Genomic DNA, 18,698 nt, shown 5'->3' with positions numbered 1-18,698 from the left:
ATGATCTGGAATGGAGATGTGCCATGGTGATTCGTTGGTATGTGTCCATACCAACTGCCATAGATTGCAGTGAACGCCCGGAGATGCTGGGCACTGTATCCAGGATGGCCCTGAGGAGCAGGCAGTGAATCAGAATCTGAGCCACCAGGTATCCAATGTCAGAAATTGTCACTGTCCAGTTTTGAGATGCTGTGTAGGAAAACAGGAACCAGTGTATAATGAGGTGAGATCATGCATTCTAAAGAGATGTAAACACATGCAAATAGGCACCTTGCTACTCACCCAGAAACATTCTTGGCTTGCCATTCAAAACCTGGTTGTAGAATTGGGCTTTGTTTCCTCAGTGTCGAGAACTTCATTTCTCTGATCTCGTCATTACCAAAGTCATTCATGGGCTGGGAGAATCAGCCCGTGCCTTTTTGTAACCTCCTCGCGTTCTCTTCAGAAGTTACTGTTCTTACCATCTTTTGAGTTATCAGCCAATTTGGCGACATCTCTTCTCCAAGGTCATTCGTAGAATTTGTAAACAGTTGAGGCCCTAGCGCTGATCCCTTTGGCAGACTAATCATTAACATTCAGTGTTAGGTCAGACAGGTGGACTGAAGGGTTTGACTCTGTGCTGTACATCACTATGTTTTTGTGAGTCATCTTTGTTGAAGTAACAGTTGATTATGCCTGCCCCGACCTCTGCTTTCTCACTCTCCTGACCAGTACAAATCCCTTCATGGGACTACCCCAGTCTACCTCTGTAACCTCCTCTTTCCACATGCTTGCACATGACATCACATTTCTCCTCGTGTGTATTTCCTCCTCCTTACCCCCACTGTCGGTGCCTGTGATTCAATTGTCTAGGCTTTAGGACTCTCTCCATGAACAGTTCACCTTTTGGACAAGAAGTTCTGAAGTTATCACTTTTGTCTGACCAATAGTTGGACACCTGCCCTCACGCTTCCCTCCTCAGCTTGGTATCAATTTTTGCCTGACAACATGCTTGAGAAGCACACTGAGAGATTTTACCATGTTGAAGGCGTTCCCCAAAGCCACATTTGGAGGAAGGGTCACTGGAACCAAAACTTTAACTCTGATTTCTCCGCACGGATGCTGCCAGAACTGCTGAGATTTTCCAGCAATTTGAACTTTTGTTGCCGACCCAAAAGCAAGTTTGCTTTTTACCAGAATATACAGGGGTAGGCTACTGTTGAATTATGGTTTGAAATCTGTTGCTATTGAAATATAACACCATTGGGGAGCACATTACAGAAATAACCTTATGATCTGGTTCTATGAGACATAAAATGATGACTGTGTGTGTGTGTGTGTGTGTGTGTGTGCGTGCGTGCGCGTGCGTGCGTGCGTGTGTGTGTGTGTGTGTGTGTGTGATCTTACTGGTCTTTACATCTCAAACCTCCTGCCCATCAAAAAATGATGCTTTAATCCCTCAGAGATTATGGTAATTTACACAATATCTATGACTATGCAAATTCAATGTGAGACAGTGTTTTCTTTTGCATTTTAGTAACAGTGTAATGAATTTCAGTGTTCTTAAATATCCATTTGAAATGCAGAAACAGGATTTGTCTAAACTCAGGTTATATTTGGAAACAGCATAGTGAGCTCCGCAACATGAGGATAGAGCAAATGTGCTGATAGATAAGTCTGATAATAATGATGAGATGACATCATGAGCTCAGAGGATCATGAAATTGGCTTGTATGTGACTTTGTCTCTTCTTTAGTATATAGCACAAGAAATTTAAAATGTTCTTTTGTCTCGTGCTGTAGCATTGAATGTTATTGAATGAGCCTAATCGCTGATCTGATAATGACTAGGTGAATAGTTTATATCTCCACCTGCTTCTTGTTCCTCCCTGTACCAGTAGTGAGAGAGATTTCGTAAAATGTTTTCTTGAAAACCAAACATTGTTACCTTGCACTTCTGGGAATAAGGATATCTAAAAGAGTTTTACAACGAGTTTAGGAGCATACTGAATTTAATTGTACAGTTGTCATGAATTAAGCAGGGCAAAGGTTGGTCAAGGTTTGGTATGGTAGACCAGTTAGTGAGGTTAGATCACATGGAATCCAGGGGGAGCTAGCCTATCAGATACAAAATTGGCTTGAAGATAGGAGACAGAGGGTGGTGGTAGAAGGTTTTCAGACTGGTGGCCTGTGACCAGAATAATCAGTATTGGGTCCACTGCTTTGTCATTTGTATAAATGATTTGGATGTGAACATAAGAATATTGTTTAGCAAGTGTGCAGATGACACCAAAATTGGAGACGTAGTGGTTAATGAAGAAGGTTACATCAGGGTACAACAGGATCTTGATCAGATGGGCCGATGGACCTGTGCAGTGGCTGATGGAGTTTAGTTTAGATAAATGTGAGGTGCTGCATTTTGGAAAGGCAAATCAGAGCAGGACTTATACACTTAATGGTAAGGTCTTGGGGAGTGTTACTGAACAAAGAGACCTTGGAGTGCAGGTTCATTCTTCCTTGAATGTGGGGGCTGAGGTAGACAGGATAAGTGAAGAAGGCATTTGGCATGCTTGCCTTTATTAAACAGTGCACTGAGTATAGGAGTTGGGAGGTCATGTTGCAGCTGTACAAGACATTGGTTAGGCCACCTTTGGAATACTGCATCCCTGGTTTCCCTCCGGTTCCTTAATGGGCTCTGCAATAAGCTACTCCAGAAAAAACCCACCTCATAGACATTCCACGAATTCCTTTACTTTGAATCTGCTACCAGCCTGATGTTCGCAGTCCACCTACGTATCCCATGTTTATCGTAATAGTGTCTTTCTTACATGCCTTTTCTATGTCCCGAGTGCTGCTCGGAGGCCCATACACAACTCCTATCAGCTCCACACTGTGTTATCTCAGACTCCAGCATCAGCAGTTCTTCCTATCTCTTTCACATACAGACTGTATTTGCATGCGTTTGAGGCACCGGGAGGGTCTGATAATTGAACGGATCCCAATGTAATTTTAATAGAGACACTGAAAACAAAAGCAAAGAATCGATGGCAAATTTTCATAATACCTGGTTCAGCTTCAATTCTGGAGTATTCAAGGCACCAGTATTAGGAAGGAAACGATGGAACTGCAGAGTGTGTACAGGATTCACAAAAGTGGGTTGAAGGACTTGAGTTCAATAACTCCTGCCTAGCCAGCGATGACAGCGATAGCAGTTTCCCTCATCCCATTAATAAATAAAAACAAACGTGCTGAGATTTGAGAAGTTGGAGCATTTTTCTGGGAGAAGTTCAAAGAGATTTGAAAGAGGTATTTAGAATCAAGAAGGGTGTGCAGAGTTGATAGGGAGAAACTGTTCCCATTGGTGACAGAATGGAGGACAAAAGGATGCAGATTTAAGGTCATTGTCGCAAAAAGAGGTAATGATGACATGAGGAAAAGCTTTTCCACGCAGTAAGGGTTTCGTATATATCGTACTCTTCCTGAGATTGTGGTGGAGGCCGGGTCAATTGAAACCTTCAACAGGAAATTGGATCAACATCTGAAAAATGTGGAGGATTATAGGGAGAGAAGGTGGTGGAATGGCTGTGGGTGAATTACTCCTCCAGAGAGCCAGCAGAGATTTCTTGCCATCGACTTGCTCTTTGACTGCAGGTCAAAAATATATTTTCCAAATCACGGTAACCTGGCAATTCGTTCTCATTAACAATACAACATGTTGTCTGTTTCGCTTCAGTTATTAAACTGTACCTGATCACCTGTTGATTTGAGTCCAGCTCACACATCTTGTTCCTAACTGTGTTATTTTCTGAATCTTCATGGCTTCCTTTATCCACTAATGTTGCCATTTGTGTTCCCACAGGCTAATATTCGGCACCCTGTACCCAGCATATTCCTCCTACAAGGCAGTGAAGACAAAGAATGTGAAGGAATATGTGAGTAATTTTGACATTTAGAGGATTAACTTGGAACTGGTCTTACTTAAGAATTCCAGAACAGAAGTCATGTCTCCATATTGAGAATCCCGCTGTTGGGATGTAGTTAGGTAAGAGAGCAAAAAGTGAGAAAGTCTGGATGGATTTGCGAAGCTGGGTCTGCCTATGATATATGTTTACTGTCTTAGATTCAGAGTTAACCAAACGTAGCTTTATTAAGTCCCAAGGCAAAATGTTAAGATTTACCTCCAACTCCAGAGGAGTACTCAATGAAGTTTCAGAACAAGTATTTGACATCCAGTCTACAATTTCTTTTATTCATTCACAGGATGAGGGCATTGCCAACATTTATTGCCCATCCCTAATTGCCCAGACGGCAGTTAAGAGTTGTTGTGGGTCTGGAATCACATGTAGGCATCATGCATTTTACTGGAGCAATTTCCATAGTTTCAATGAGAATGGAACCACGTTTTCAGAGTTTAATTATCCATTGCACCTTCAGCAAAACTTCTATTCAAATCAGGATAGTTTTTCATGAGGGAATTATATCTTTCGGCCACCTCAGTTCCCCTAACCAGAATGTCATTCAGGTGCTGGAACAGCTCAGCAGGTCTGGCAGCATCAGTGAAGGGAAAAACAGTGTTAATGTTTAGGGTCTGGTGACCCTTCTCCAGAGAGTTGCTTTTCCATCAACTTTGTTTTTGTGACAACAAGGTGTGGAGCTGGATGAGAACAGCAGGCCAAGCAGCATCAGAGGAGCAGGAATTTTTGCTCCTGATTTACAGCATCCGCAGATCTTTCAGTTTTTACGTCACTCAGGTGCGGTTGTTTCAGGAATTAATTGATCCTTGAATTCTACCCGCAGGGGCTATCAACCTATTTGAAAAAGTTCTTCAATATCAGTATTAAATTTGGCATTTACTGTTTTAAACCTGCCACCCTTACTTCTGGAAGTTTAGAGTGAGTTTTCTAAATTTACCTTTTCCTTTCTGTTTGTAGTTTTTATAGCTTTGTAAGATTCGATCCCAACCTTTTGATCAAGGCTGACTGACAAGAGTTTGTTCCACATTTGAGACATTTCTGAGTTCATTGTGAACGAATCAGTCAAGATAGTGCTAACTGCATTAGAGAGGAAGGTTTTAGGCAATCCATCTCACCTGAAGCTTTTCACTCTTTTGAAAATTCATTCATGGGATGATAGTGTCACAGGCTGGGCCAGCATTTATAGCCCACTCCAGAGGATGCGTAAGAGTCAACCACATTGCTGTGGGTTTGGAGTTACGTGTAGGCCAGACTATGTAAGGATAGCAGTTTCCCTCCCTAAAGGGTATTAATGAACCAGAGGGCATTTTCCGAACAATTAGCCTCAAATAACACTGATCTCGCTGAGCGCACACCCTGTCAAATGTAGCCTGTATGCCTCTAAGCCTTTTTGCCCTGTACATCCTTTGCTTACTATGATCTGCCTGCACAGCTCATAACACAGCTTTTCACTGTATTTCGGTACATGTGACAGTAAATCAATTGGCAGTGGGTTCAAGGTCATCATCAGACTCTTAATTCCAGAAATTTAGTGAATATCAGATTCCGCCATCCGCCGCAGCCGGGTTTCAGCCCTGGGTCACCCCTGGTATCTCTGGGTTAACAGGCAATAATACCAACAGGCCACCTCATCCCTCTGATTGTTCATTGGATCACTCGACCCAATGCATAACCATTATCCTACTGTACTGTGAAGGGGAAGCTATACAGTCGTAAAATCTTAGCTCAAAAGCAATGGACTCATGGGCACCATTAAACACTGAATTCCAGATTTTCTTGATTGAATTCAAATTCCACCATCTGCCCAACCTGGGTCCCCAAGGCAACACCTAGGTCTCTGGATTGATAATACTACTATGCCATCGTTTCCTCTTTATCCCTGTAGATCTCAATAATTTTCAACTCAAAATACTTCACCAAGGGGAAGAAAAATGCGCCATATAGCTGCACATAATGTCTCAGTATTGCTTTGCTGGTCTATGCTTAATGTGACTGTAATTCCATCTCCCCTTAGACAGAGTCTAGTCTCTGTGACCTCTTTTTAGGTCAGGTCTTTACCAATCACTAAATGTTTTAACCTGAAGATTTCAACATCAGTTTTAAGGAGGAATTATTGCCCTTCAGGAGCTGTTTTAAACTCCTCTGGGGTGAAAGTATCAAATGACTAATGCCTGCAGGCACATTGCGATAAAATGATTGAATCTTTCCATTCTGAAGATAAGAGTTAGCATAGGCAAATGATTTAGTCAGGGTGGGCAAGGTGAGAAGTTTGCATGTCTTAAGTGTGCCATGCTGTTAGTTTTCAACTGATTTCATTTTTGCTATTTTCCTGAGAAAGGGTCACCGGACCCGAAACATTAACTGTGGTTTTATCTTCACAGATGCTGCCAGACCCTGCTGAGCTTTTCCAGCAACTTCTGTTTTTGCCCCTGATTTACAGCATCCACAGTTCTTTCACATTTTTTTTCCTCATCTCTTTTCAATTCCACATGTCTGTGCTATTGTACTACCTTCTTCATACTCCCTTACCTATCCCAACCTGATTACTTGTCTTCTCACTTGCTCCCAATTATCTTCACTTGTTCTTTTCTTTTCTATCCTGTGCCTTTGTCCAACACCTTCCTTTTGAAGGGATTTTCAGCGTCTTATCCTATGGGCTGCATGGTGGCTCGGTGGTTAGCACCGCTACCTCACAGAACCAGAGACCCGGCTTCCATTCCACCCTTGGGCGACTATCTGTGTGGAGTTTGTATGTTCTTTCCGTGTCTGCATGGTTCCCCCGGGTGCTCTGGTTTCCTCCTACAGTCCAAAGATGTGCAGGTTAAGGTGGATTGGCCGTGTTAAATTGCCTGTCGTGCCCAGGGATATGGCATACTGGGAGGGTTAGCCATGGGAAAAGCAAGGATAAGGTAGGAGGGTAGGACTAAGTGGGATGCTCTTCAGAGGGTCAGTGTGGACTGGATGGGCCAAAAGGCCTTTTTGCACACTTTAGGTATTCAATGATTCTAAACTCTGCCAAGTTCACGTACTTCAGCTGATAGGTATATTTTTAGCAGCAACTCCAACTCAAAAGTATCCTGTCACTTTCTCTCCAAGCAATAAATCGTCTTGGAACTCGGGTATTCGTTACTGAGAATAAGGAATTCCTAATTTGGATAACAAAGCAAGAGTATTCACTGAGGAACTGGGATGTTGTAGTGTGCTGAGAGTTAAGGTTTTCTTTTAAATTCCCCTTTCCATATGTGCTCTCCCCATAAGCGAGGTTTTGGTTTATTGTTTGCGAGGATTTCGTACTGAGCTATTTTCCTACTGTCAATGGCAGTGTGCCACCCATAGCCTTCCACTTTCAGTGAAGAGGTGGTGGGGAGGCTGGTCCCAGTTGGAATAGGAACTAAATCCATGCTGGTAATTCTGAACCACCAACTAACCATCCAACTAGCTCTGTTAACCAACCAGCCCTGGTCTTTGAAATTCTAAACACTGTAATGTTGTACTGTAATGTGGTGACGAAACGCCTGAAAACGAACCTTCCAGCTCAGCGAGCAAACTCACATCGACATCCTAATTCATACATGTGGATAGATTTTCATGGAAGAGGAGCAGATAGCCCATGCAGTCACACTGAGCAGATCACAGCTGTTTGAAGGTAAAGTCGATGAGTTTATACATGAGCCAGAAGGATCTGATCATCACCAATCCTTTCTGTTGGGAGATTTACACTGCTGTCGTGTTGTGTCAATGGTGGAACTCACTGAAGCTGGGGACAGCAGCTGTCAAGGTACAGCGGGGAAAGATCACGATCTGGAGTCTTTCTGTTGAAGTAGAACAGAGGCCTGTTCAGTTATTGAACCCGCTTGTTACCTCAAAATATAAATAGTTCCATCCTGTGTGAGTTAAGAATGCCCCTGTCATTGCAATGCACAGTAGCTGTATGAGTTGTTTCGTCTGTGTTTCTTTTTCATCGTTGGGAAGATTGTATGGAATGGAATGACAGCCATTTTGAATGTACTTTTCAACGAATTTTCTACAAATAAAACAACGCAAAAATTTACACCGGAGTCACGTTCGCAGGACAGGAAAGTGGCCATTGTTTAAAAATATAGATAATTGTTTATTGTTTAAAAAAACGACTTTTCTGGACTCGAAAATGGCTGCCACATATCACATGATTCAGAAGATAGTAGGAACTGCAGATGCTGGAGAATCTGAGATAACAAGGTGTGGTGCTGGATGAACACAGCAGGCCAAGCAGCATCAGAGGAGCAGGAAAGCTGATGTTTCGGGTCTATACCCTTCTTCAGAAATGGGAAGAAGGGTGCAGACCTGAAACATCAGCTTTCCTGCTCATCCTGCTGTGTTCATCCAGCTGTACACCTTGTTATCTCACATGATTCATAAGTTGGCCCACAATCTTGAAATGTGCAACTCTAATTCGAAGGACAAACTTCCCACCTAATAATTTCACTCTGCAACAAGGAGAGGAGTCTAACTTTTATCTCTGGGTCTGGCCTGACAACAAAGCGACCTAATCAATACTCACCAAGCCTGCAGAGAGGCTACCACCCCACCCTCTATATTGGAAAGTCAGCAATGGATTTACTGAAGCAAGCAGAAGCATTTCCCTTGTTAACCTAACTGACTTATCCATGGATGTGATCAAAACTCGTCTGGTCTTTGAAGAATGTTCATTATACATCTCGGAACCTCTGCCTCTGTCTGGAATTAGAACAGGGCAATGTGCAACAATACAGGTCAATGTTAGACCGACCTAAAGGCCTGCTCAAAACCTCTTTCTGGAAGACCCTCATATTTACCCTCAAACTGCGCCAGTTTCTTGTAAACAGACATCCCCTCACTGCCTCACTACCAACTGTAACAAAACTCCTCAACAACCAGCACTCAGCCATCTGCTTGTGCCTAAATGTTGAACTCCATGAGTGAAGGAACCCTCACTGGACCAAATGATTCACACAAACTAACACCTACACTTTACATTTTCATATTTTTTGTTGTAAAACTCTTATTCCTGTCTTCATGTGTGAGGAAACGTAAGTAAGTGTATGTGAGTGTGTGTGTGTGTGTGTGTGTCTGTCTGTGGGAGTATTGAAGTGCGTGAGAGTGTGTGTGTGTGTGTGTGTGTGTGTGTGTGTGTGTGTGTGTGTGTGTGTGTCTGTCGGAGTATTGAAGTGCGTGAGAGTGTGTGTGTGTGTGTGTGTGTGTGTGTGTGTGTGTGTGTGTGTGTGTGTGTGTGTGTGTGTCTGTCTGTCTGTGGGAGTATTGAAGTGCGTGAGAGTGTGTGTGTGTGTGTGTGTGTGTGTGTGTGTGTGTGTGTGTGTGTGTGTGTGTGTGTGTGTGTGTGCGTGCGTGTTGGGGGTATGGGGAGCCGTGTTTGTTTGTGGGAGTGTGAGTGACGTTACGAAGGCCAGCCTGGGTTTGAACCTGATTCAAACTTGTGTCACTTTCAAATTGATATCACAGCAACAAGGCAGTTCAAAAACTCTCCACAGCTTAGTTCCAATTGAACTGCTCTGCTCATGGGCAGAAGCTGAGGAGAGTGAACAAGTTCCAAGTGTCTGGATCCTCTGTCCATCCCACTTGAATCAGCTAACCACATGTTAGTGGGTGATCGTGTTAGAAAGTGTCTGTTGTTAGTCAGGAGTGCTGGTCTGGGATCAAATCAAAAGTTCTCAAAAGTTCCTAACTCTCGTTTGACTTTCAAGAAGCAATTGGCCAAGGAGATTGGATATTCAAAGACCAGCGATCTGTGACTAGTTGTCTTCCATTATTGGATGACATAATGATGTCATGTGTCCATGCTGGCACAGATACATATATCAGTAAAGTCCCCCTGCGATGTCCCCCGATGGCCTTATTGCCCAGGGCATCGACAAGAGCGTTCGCAATGCATTTCAAAGTTTGATATCCATTTGGCTTAGCACAGTTTTTTCAAAAACATAAGTAATTACTGATAGCCCACAAGAGATCCTGGGTATCTCTTATTACAGAGGGCCAAGAGATGAAAATGTGAGGACCCTCCAATTCATATGGAGCATGAGGCTGAGCAGGAATCTGTGCTGTTCTTGGGTTTGTTCAACCCTGGTCTCTGCATTGTGAGTGCTGCTTCCAGGATGTCAGCTCTGGTAATGTATGTAATAATTTAGGTAGACAGGGTGGTGGGAGAGGGTGTTTAGCATGCTTGCCTTCGTTGGTCAGTGCATTGAGTAGAGCAGTTGGGAGATCAAGTTGCGGCTGTACAGGACATTGGTTAGGGCCACTTTGAGAACACTGTGTCCAATTCTGGTCTCCCTGCTATAGAAAGGATGTTGTTATACTGGAAAGGGTTCAGTGAAGATTTACAAAGATGCTACTGAGACTGGGGGAGCTTGAGTTCTCAGGAGAGGCTGGGACCTTTCTCCCTGGACCATCAGAGGCTGAGGGGGTGACCTTACAGAGGTTTATAAAATCATGAGGGACATGGATAGGGCAAACAGCCCAGATGTGTTTCCAAGGGTGCGTGATTCTAAAACTAGAGGGGCATGGTTTCAGGCGAGAGGGGAAAGATTTAAAAGGGAGCTGAGAGGGAACTTCTTCAGACAATGGGTGAATGTATTGAATGAACTGCCAGAGGAAGTGGTCGAAGCAGATGCGAGCAGAACACTTGGGCTCAATGGAGACAAAGGGACTCGTTCAGCTTTGGAAACCTGGTCAGCACGGACTGATGCATCTGTTTCCATGCCATATGTCTCCATGACTCAGAATGTGTTGAATATTATAAGAATGGACGTTTCCATCCCTCCTGTACACGACAGCTCCCAGGACTGACCAACAGCAGATAGTCTGCCAGGGATATGCCCATTGCAGTGTGAAACAAGGCATTGGAAACCCTGATTCGGGAAAGTGGGATTTAGCTTCATGAGCGGTAGATAAACCACCTTTCTGAAAGCTAAACAGGGTGGCCTAGGGAATAATGAGCCTGAAGGGTGACTTAATAATTTCCAATAGATACAGGACAATATAGGAACGTAGGAAATCTGCCTCCTGAGCCTGACCTGCTACAGTTGATCTGCCCTAGGTCTCTGCTGCTCACAAGCCATAAGCGATTAATAGTCGATTATCTGCCTGCCTCCTCTTTAAGTCGCTTGAGGGAGCTGACAAAAACAGCCAATCGAAGGTTCTCGCTTTGTTAGATTGGTTCGATACTCCAAGCGAAGGTGTAAATCTTGGCCAGAAACGAATGGTTCAAAGGTGCAAGCACCTCCTTGCATTAACAGGAATACTCTTGCTCCCTCGGCTGGACTGGGAAAACAGTCGAGTTTGTCTACATAAAGTAACATCAGGCGTCTCTTACTGGCCCCTGCAATGTGAAGCCACTTTCAGCGATAGATTCTGGAGCTACTCCAGGGGAAGCTGCAGGGCCACAGAACTTTGGGTGCAACATCTAAAAGTGCATTCTCAAAGTTACAATGTGCAAGTTGTGACTGAAGATATTTCAGAAGTTACCAAGAGTTGATGAACCACGAGAAAGCAAAACTGCCCGAGACTGTGGGCTTCCTGAAACACAGGACCCGGCGTCCTCCTCTAGCCTGAGATTTTGCCAGTGCTCATTGACTTTTGCATTTATTGACTTGCCTTTTCACCATTCTGTGGCTCTCCTTCAATGTGATTACAGCAGCACGCACGCACGCGCGCACACACACACACACACACACACACACACACACACACACACACACACACTCTCACTGACACACACACACTGACACACACGCTCACACACACACACAGACACAGACACACACACTTACTGACACACACACACACACACTTCTTTTATCCAAGAATACGAAAGGAATCTGTGTGCTCCTAAATCATTTTGGAATGTTTCCATTTCCTCCACAATGCAGCCAATCAGGTGACATGAAACTGAGCGAAATAGTGCTCTTTTAAATCAATTCCCTGGCTTTGGTATCCAGAGAAACCACAGGGCAGGTGCCTGCAGAATTCAACTCCACGCATCATGGGAAGAGGAAGTTATCTGATGCCTCTTAAATTGTTTTTTATCTTTTTAGGCGAAAAGTTGATTCTGGCTATAGATTCCAATCAGGTTGTAAACTCCAGCGGTTCTTTGTCTTGTGCGGAAGGCAGAAACCGACAGTTGAGTGATGTTTAAAAGATGTTGGCAGGAGTACAGAGCTTTATCATTTGGCTGTTCTCCAAACAGAGAATCACAGAATCCCTACAGTGCGGAAAGAGGCCATTCGACCCATCATGTCTGCATCCCATCCACATCCATACGCACCCCCACCCTGTCCCCATAACCCTGCATCTCCCATGACTGACCCACCCAGACTGCACATCTCTGCACACTATGTGGCAATTTTAGCATGGCCAATCCACCCCAACCTGCACATCTTTGAACTGTAGGAGGAAACCAGACCAGCTGGAAGAAACCCACGCAAACACAGGGAGAATGTGCAAACGCTACACAGACAGTTGCCTGACAGTGGAATCGAGCCCGGGTGTCTGACATAGTGTGGCAGCAGTGCCAACCACTGAGCCACCATGCCAACATCAGCAGGTTAATTGACTTTATAGACGAATATCATTGCTCAGCTGAATCAATCATGGAAAGACATATACACTGTACTTTCCAGTAGGAATCAGTGGGTACTGATTGGGCACAGGGACTGATAACGTTCCTCTCCTGAGCCAGGGAAAACTGATGTACAAAATGAGGGTTGCCAAAGCTACAGTTGTGGAATTTGATCCAGATCAGTAATTAAATGTGTGCTCTGCCTAATCAGGAAGACTTACTGTCTTCAGCCTGGTGCTGCATTTATCCAAGGAGTGCAAGTGATCCCCGACAGCAGGGCACAGAATCATTGAGAGAGTGTACTTTGTTTTTGCTGATTGTTCTGAAACAAAGCTAAAGAATGCACCCCCAAGACAGAATTAGCATCTTTCCCTGAGTTTGGGGTCCCCTCCACCTGCTGATGTACATTATTTTTCGTCCCTGAATGTGGTCAGGTTGAGCGTGTTAGTTATTCACTGCGATGCAGATTCCTAAGCTATTCCTGTCCACCACCTTGGTCCCTTATTCCTCCTGGGCCCATGTATCCTCCCTGGGTCTTTGTCCCAGCCAGTAACTATGCAAAGTCTGAGCTCACATGTCACCAGGTTATAGTCCAATGGATGTATTTGAAATCACAAACTTTCGGAGCGTTGCCCTTTTGTCAAGTGAAGTAGATTCTTTTTTAACATGTTGATATCGTTGTGTTGTCGTTTCAGTGATTCCTTCGCTGTGAGTCCAAAGGAAGAAAATGTTATTGATGTATCTGGTGTAGAGCACCGGTTGGAGGTCCTGTGCAGTGAAGAAGTCTTGCTCAAACTTGTGCAGGGAAATATCGGTGTATTGGGGAGTAAATTTGCTCCCCATGGCTGTTCCATGTGCCTGGATAAAGAACTGTTGTCAAAGGTGAAGGCGTTGTTGTTGAGGATGAAACGAATGAGTTGTAGGATGGCATCTGGGAATCGACAGTTGTTGGTATTGAGTGCTGATGCACTCAGCATCAGTAACTCTGCAGTTAGTTACACCAATCTTTTGCATGAGGTTCCTGATAATTTTTAAGGGATTCGGTAATGAAATAGTAGGCTACCTTTATTTTCAATGATATAACAATTGCATAACCCTATTTGGGACGGCTTAAAATGGGGTATAGATGGTTTGAAAGCGCAGATTTTATGAAGTAAATAGTATTGTTTCAAAGCAATGCCTCATTCCTCGTGAAGTGATTGGAATTTCTTGAGGAGGTGGCTGTTCCTAAGATGAAAGCCCAATGCAAACATTCAAAAAGTATTTTATGAAGTTTCATATCTCATACTTTTGGGGAATGTCAGAAGTTGCATGACACCAGCTTATAGTCCAAAAGGTGTATTTGGAATCATACAAGCTTTCGAAGCGTACCCCTTGCATCAGGTGCAGTGAGAGGAAAGCACACAAACACAGAGTTTATAGGCAGAGAGATCAAGGGCAGCGAGATCAAAAGATCCCCGTACAACTGGCGTGAGCGGAATGTCAGATGTTAAGTCTCTGCAGGTGACCAGGAGTGACAGATGGTGTGTACAGTGTTTATAAAGTCTGTGTCAGTGCTGTGCTGTCCATGATAACCAGGTAGAGCCAGAGGAATATGCAAAAAGTGACATCTCAGGTCAGAAACTGAATTGTAGGTGTGAGGTTTTGTTCAGAATCTGTCTCAGAGTTTAAACCTGGAATCAGGCTGGTTTTATTCCGAAAGAATGTATAAGATGTCACACTGACTGACTGTGACTACAATTTATTAAACAAACATTTATGAAATGATTCACCTCATAGATATGTGTGTGTGTGTTTGTGACTGTGTTTGTGTGTGTGCGTGAGTGCGTATGTGTGTGAATGTGTTTTTGTGACTGTGTGTGTGCGTGTGTGTGTGTGAGTGCGTGTGTGTGAAATGTGTTTTTGTGACTGTGTGCATGTGTGTGTATATATATATATATTTATATATGTGTGTGTGTGTGTATGTGTGTGAGAATGTGTGTTTGTGACAGTGTATGTGTTTGTGACTTTGTGTGTGTGTAGATCCATCTCGGCCTCCTCCAGTAGTCCCCAGTGTCGCAGATACCAGTTTTCAGCCAATTCGATTCACGTGATATCAAGAAGCAGTTGCAGACACTGGACACTGCAAAGGCTATGGGTCCTGACATCATTCCAGCAATAGTACTTGTAGAGACCCAACCAGCTTCCACCAAAATTTAGTATCGAGATAGCGTAGACACTAAATTTTGGCAAGTGTAAGGTGCTGTATCCCAGATATGATTTGATGTGTTTACCACTAAGCATTAATCAAATTCTCCTTTGTTCCTACAACACAGTTAAGATACAACATAATGAAAAAACAGTGTAGCAGTATATATGTCGCAGAATATATTTTCTCTTGAAAAACTTAACAAGATAATGTATTATTTAACTACTGGTTAATGACTGATCCAATATAGGCAGCATCCCATAAACACGCCCTTTAGTAAATTGCAATGCAGCAAAAGCAGTTATTAATCTCACGTGCTGTCTCTCTTCAGTCCCGTGGAAAGAAACACTGAGTGAAACGATCTGCCCCTTCTGATTTCAAAGAGAAAAACTCTCCAAATCTTCTAAGAGAGAACCCTAGCTGTTTGCTCCAGGAGCTAATAAACGAAATGAAATTGAAAGCAAAACCAACATCCTCTGGGTCTGAGCCAGACCCCACCTCTCATGATTATTTTACTTTGAAAAAAATAGCCAGGGAGAAACTCAAAGCTGTTTACAAACTGCCTGCCAGCACCATGGTGACAAGAGAAACAGTAGGAAACACATCTCTTAAAGGCACAGTATCACCACATACTGAAGACTTGTCCTCCAGAACTTGCTGCTCCCCTGGCCAAGCTGTTCTAGTACAGTTACAACACCGGTATTACCCAACAAGGTGGAAAATTGCCCAAGTATGTCCTGTACATAAAAAGAAGGACAAATCCAACCCAGCCAATCCCTCTCGACCATCAGTAAAGTGATGGAAGGTGTCAGTAACAGGGCTATCAAACAGCACCTGCTCAGCAATAACCTGCTCAGTGACGCCCAGTTTGGGTTCCGCCAGGGCCACTCAGCTCCTGACCTCATTACAGCCTTGGTTCAAACATGGACAAAAGAGCTGAATTCCAGAGGTGAGGGGAGAGAGATAGCATTTAGCATGGCATCGAGTAGCCCTAACAAAATTGGAATTCATGTACGTTGGGGGCAAACTTTCCACTGATTCGAGTCATATGCAGGGAGGCCTAGTATGACCACTGCACTGTTACCCCAGAGACCTAGCTAATGTCCCAGGGGGCTGGGTTCAATTCCCTCCGCAGCAGATAGTGGAATTTGAATTCAATTAAAAATCTGGGATTAAGATTTCTCATGATGACCATGGATCCATTGTTGATTGTCAGGAAAAACCCGTCTGGCTCACTGATGTCCTTTAGGGAAGGAAACTGCCATCTTTATCTGGTCTGGCCTACGTATGATTCCAGCAATGTGGTTGACTCTTAATTGCCCTCTGGGCGATTAATGCTAGCCTAGCCAGCAACGTCTACATCCCATGAATTTTTTTTAAAAAACATGGCACACAGGAAGATGGGTATAGTTGATGGAGGTCAATCATCTCAGACCCAGGACATCTCTGCAGGAGTTCCTCAGGGTGGTGTCCCTGGCCTAAACATCTTCAGCTGCTTCATAATGACCTTCCCTCCATCAGAAGGTCAGAAGTGAGGATGTTTGCCGATGATTGCACAATGTTCAGCACCATTCGTGATTCCTCAGATACTGAAACAGTTTATGTTCAAATGCAACAAGATCGGGACAATATCCAGGCTTGGGCTAACAAATGGCAAGTGACATTCATGCCACACAAATGCCAGGCTATGACCATCACAAATAAGAGATGATGGAATTGCCGCCCCTTGACCTGTAATGGTGTTACCATCACTGAATCCCCCACTATCAATATCCTGGGAGTTACCATTAACCAGAAACACAACTGGACTCACCACATAAACAGAGTGACTACAAGAGCAGGTCAGAGGGTCAGAATATGGCAGCGAATAACTCACCTCCTGACTCCTCAAATCCTGTCTCCCATCTACAAGGCACAAGTCAGGAGTGTGATGGGATACTCCCCAACAGCACTCAAGAAGCTTGACACCATCCAGGACAAACAGCCGCTTGATTGGCACTTCATCCACGAGTATCCACTCCTTCCACCACCCACACTCAGTAGCAGCAGTGTGTACTATCTACAAGATGCACTGCAGAAATTCACCAAAGATCCTCAGTCAGTACCTTCCAAACCCACGACCACTTCCATCGAGAAGGACAAGGGCAGAGATATATGGGAACACCACCACCTCCACTTTTCCCTCCAAAAGCTTCACCATCCATTCCTTCACTGACACTGGGTCAAAATCCTGGAATTCCGTCCCAAATGGCATTGTGGGTCAACCCCCAGCAGGTGGACTACAACAGTTCAAGAGGCAGCTCACCCCGACCTTCTCAAGGGGCAACTAGGGATGGTGCAATAAATGCTGGGCCCAGCAGGCGAGGCCCACATCCCACGAGTGAATTGAAGAAACACGCTCTTGGATGAGCGATTCCAGGGCTTTGACCCAGTGACAATGAGGACCAATAAGATATGCCCAATTGGGATGGTACCTGGAGGGAAACTTGATCTTGGCCCTGCTCATCTGTGCCCTCTAGCCTCATAAAGATGTTGGTTATCAGAGGCATTTGTTTCTGGCTGTTAATGAAATGCAATTGTGTGATATTTTGCTGGAAGATAGGCAACAGAAGACATTATTGATATTTGGGATGAGGGGTGAAAGGTGATGTGTGACAAACGTTGGGAATCTGTGGGGTAACTGTGAACCTCTCTGTTGGAGTAGATATTCTAAGTGCACTGAGGTGAACGGGCCTACATGTCAGTGTTGATCGACAGACTGTGGGCGGTGGAGGATGACAAGCATTGTCTTAGTCAGTCACCTTGTTCACTAACACAGCCATAGCCATCATATTTCAGTTTAGAATATTGCTTCTGAGGCAACTCAGAACTCACAAATTTTCCATGATATTAAAATGCTCCCTGAATTAATAGGAATGGTCTATCATCTACCAGTCAGCAAAGCTTCGATAAAGACAGGATATTCAGATGGGACTCACTTCCAGTGAATGGAAATCAACGTTTTTGTTGGCTTTGAACGGAAAAAGCTGCATGCATCCTCAAAAAAAAAACCAAACTGCGTGTAGCTATGAGAAGACAGGCCTAAAATTCCTGGAGATTGAGCCGAGATTTTCTTCAACTCCTTCTTAATTGGTTTCGCTTCACATTACCCAACAAGATTGGCCTATCTACAAAACACACCGCATTGCGTACAAATTTACACACAGACCCACTGACACATGCAATATACTCTACACACACACACACACACACACACACACACACACGCGCACCAATTTCCATACACACCCAGACACATATATATCATGCACACAAGCACTCTCACAACACATGCACATACTCGCACACACACAAAGACACACACTATAAACTCACATACGCACACCCACACACTCTCTCTCTCACACACACACACACACACACACACACACACACACACACACAAACACACCAATTTCCACACACACAGAGACACCATACATTCTCAGACACAACATCAAATGACACAAACAGGCACACAGACACACTCTCAGACTCACCCACAAACAACACATGCATGTACACACACGTGTACACCATTTACACATATAAGCCACATACACTGTCAAACGAATGTATTCATCGATGAATGAGAGGCTGACAAATGCAGCAATTTTCAGCTGAGAGGTCACTGCAGTGTAAAGAAGCTGGAGTGAAATGTCTGGCTGCTGTTCAAATATTTTTGCTGAATTCGCTCCATCTAGAACGATTAAGTTTAGTGTTTTCTGAGGATGTTGTCGTTATTTACACCCCTTAACATTAAATATGTGATTCATCTGTCATTCTATAAAATTATTCAATTAATTCATTACTGAAATTCAAAACCCAATTAGAACCCCAAATGATCTTCATAATGCTCAATAGAATGGGGAACATAAACCCGACTGCAAGAGCTGTCGAGGTACCTGAGGAGCAGGACAAGTATG

At 43.9% G+C, this 18,698-nt stretch overlaps 1 protein-coding gene across 4 annotated transcripts in view; it reads left to right on the top strand.

Moving 5' to 3' along the window:
• LOC125458159 (receptor expression-enhancing protein 2-like) overlaps positions 1-18,698 on the top strand; it is a 91,746-nt gene that overhangs the window by 40,169 nt on the left and 32,879 nt on the right. For all 4 annotated transcript variants that reach the window (XM_059650801.1, XM_059650799.1, XM_059650798.1 and 1 more), the window contains exon 2: positions 3,838-3,910. In XM_059650801.1, coding sequence (XP_059506784.1) covers positions 3,838-3,910 — 73 coding nt within the window. The remainder of the gene's footprint in view (positions 1-3,837; positions 3,911-18,698) is intronic.

The sequence above is a fragment of the Stegostoma tigrinum genome, chromosome 13, assembly GCF_030684315.1.
Source record: "Stegostoma tigrinum isolate sSteTig4 chromosome 13, sSteTig4.hap1, whole genome shotgun sequence".
Lineage (NCBI taxonomy): Eukaryota > Metazoa > Chordata > Chondrichthyes > Orectolobiformes > Stegostomatidae > Stegostoma > Stegostoma tigrinum.
The sequence above is the reverse complement of the archived record's forward strand: the minus strand, read 5'-3'. Positions and strand labels throughout refer to the sequence as shown.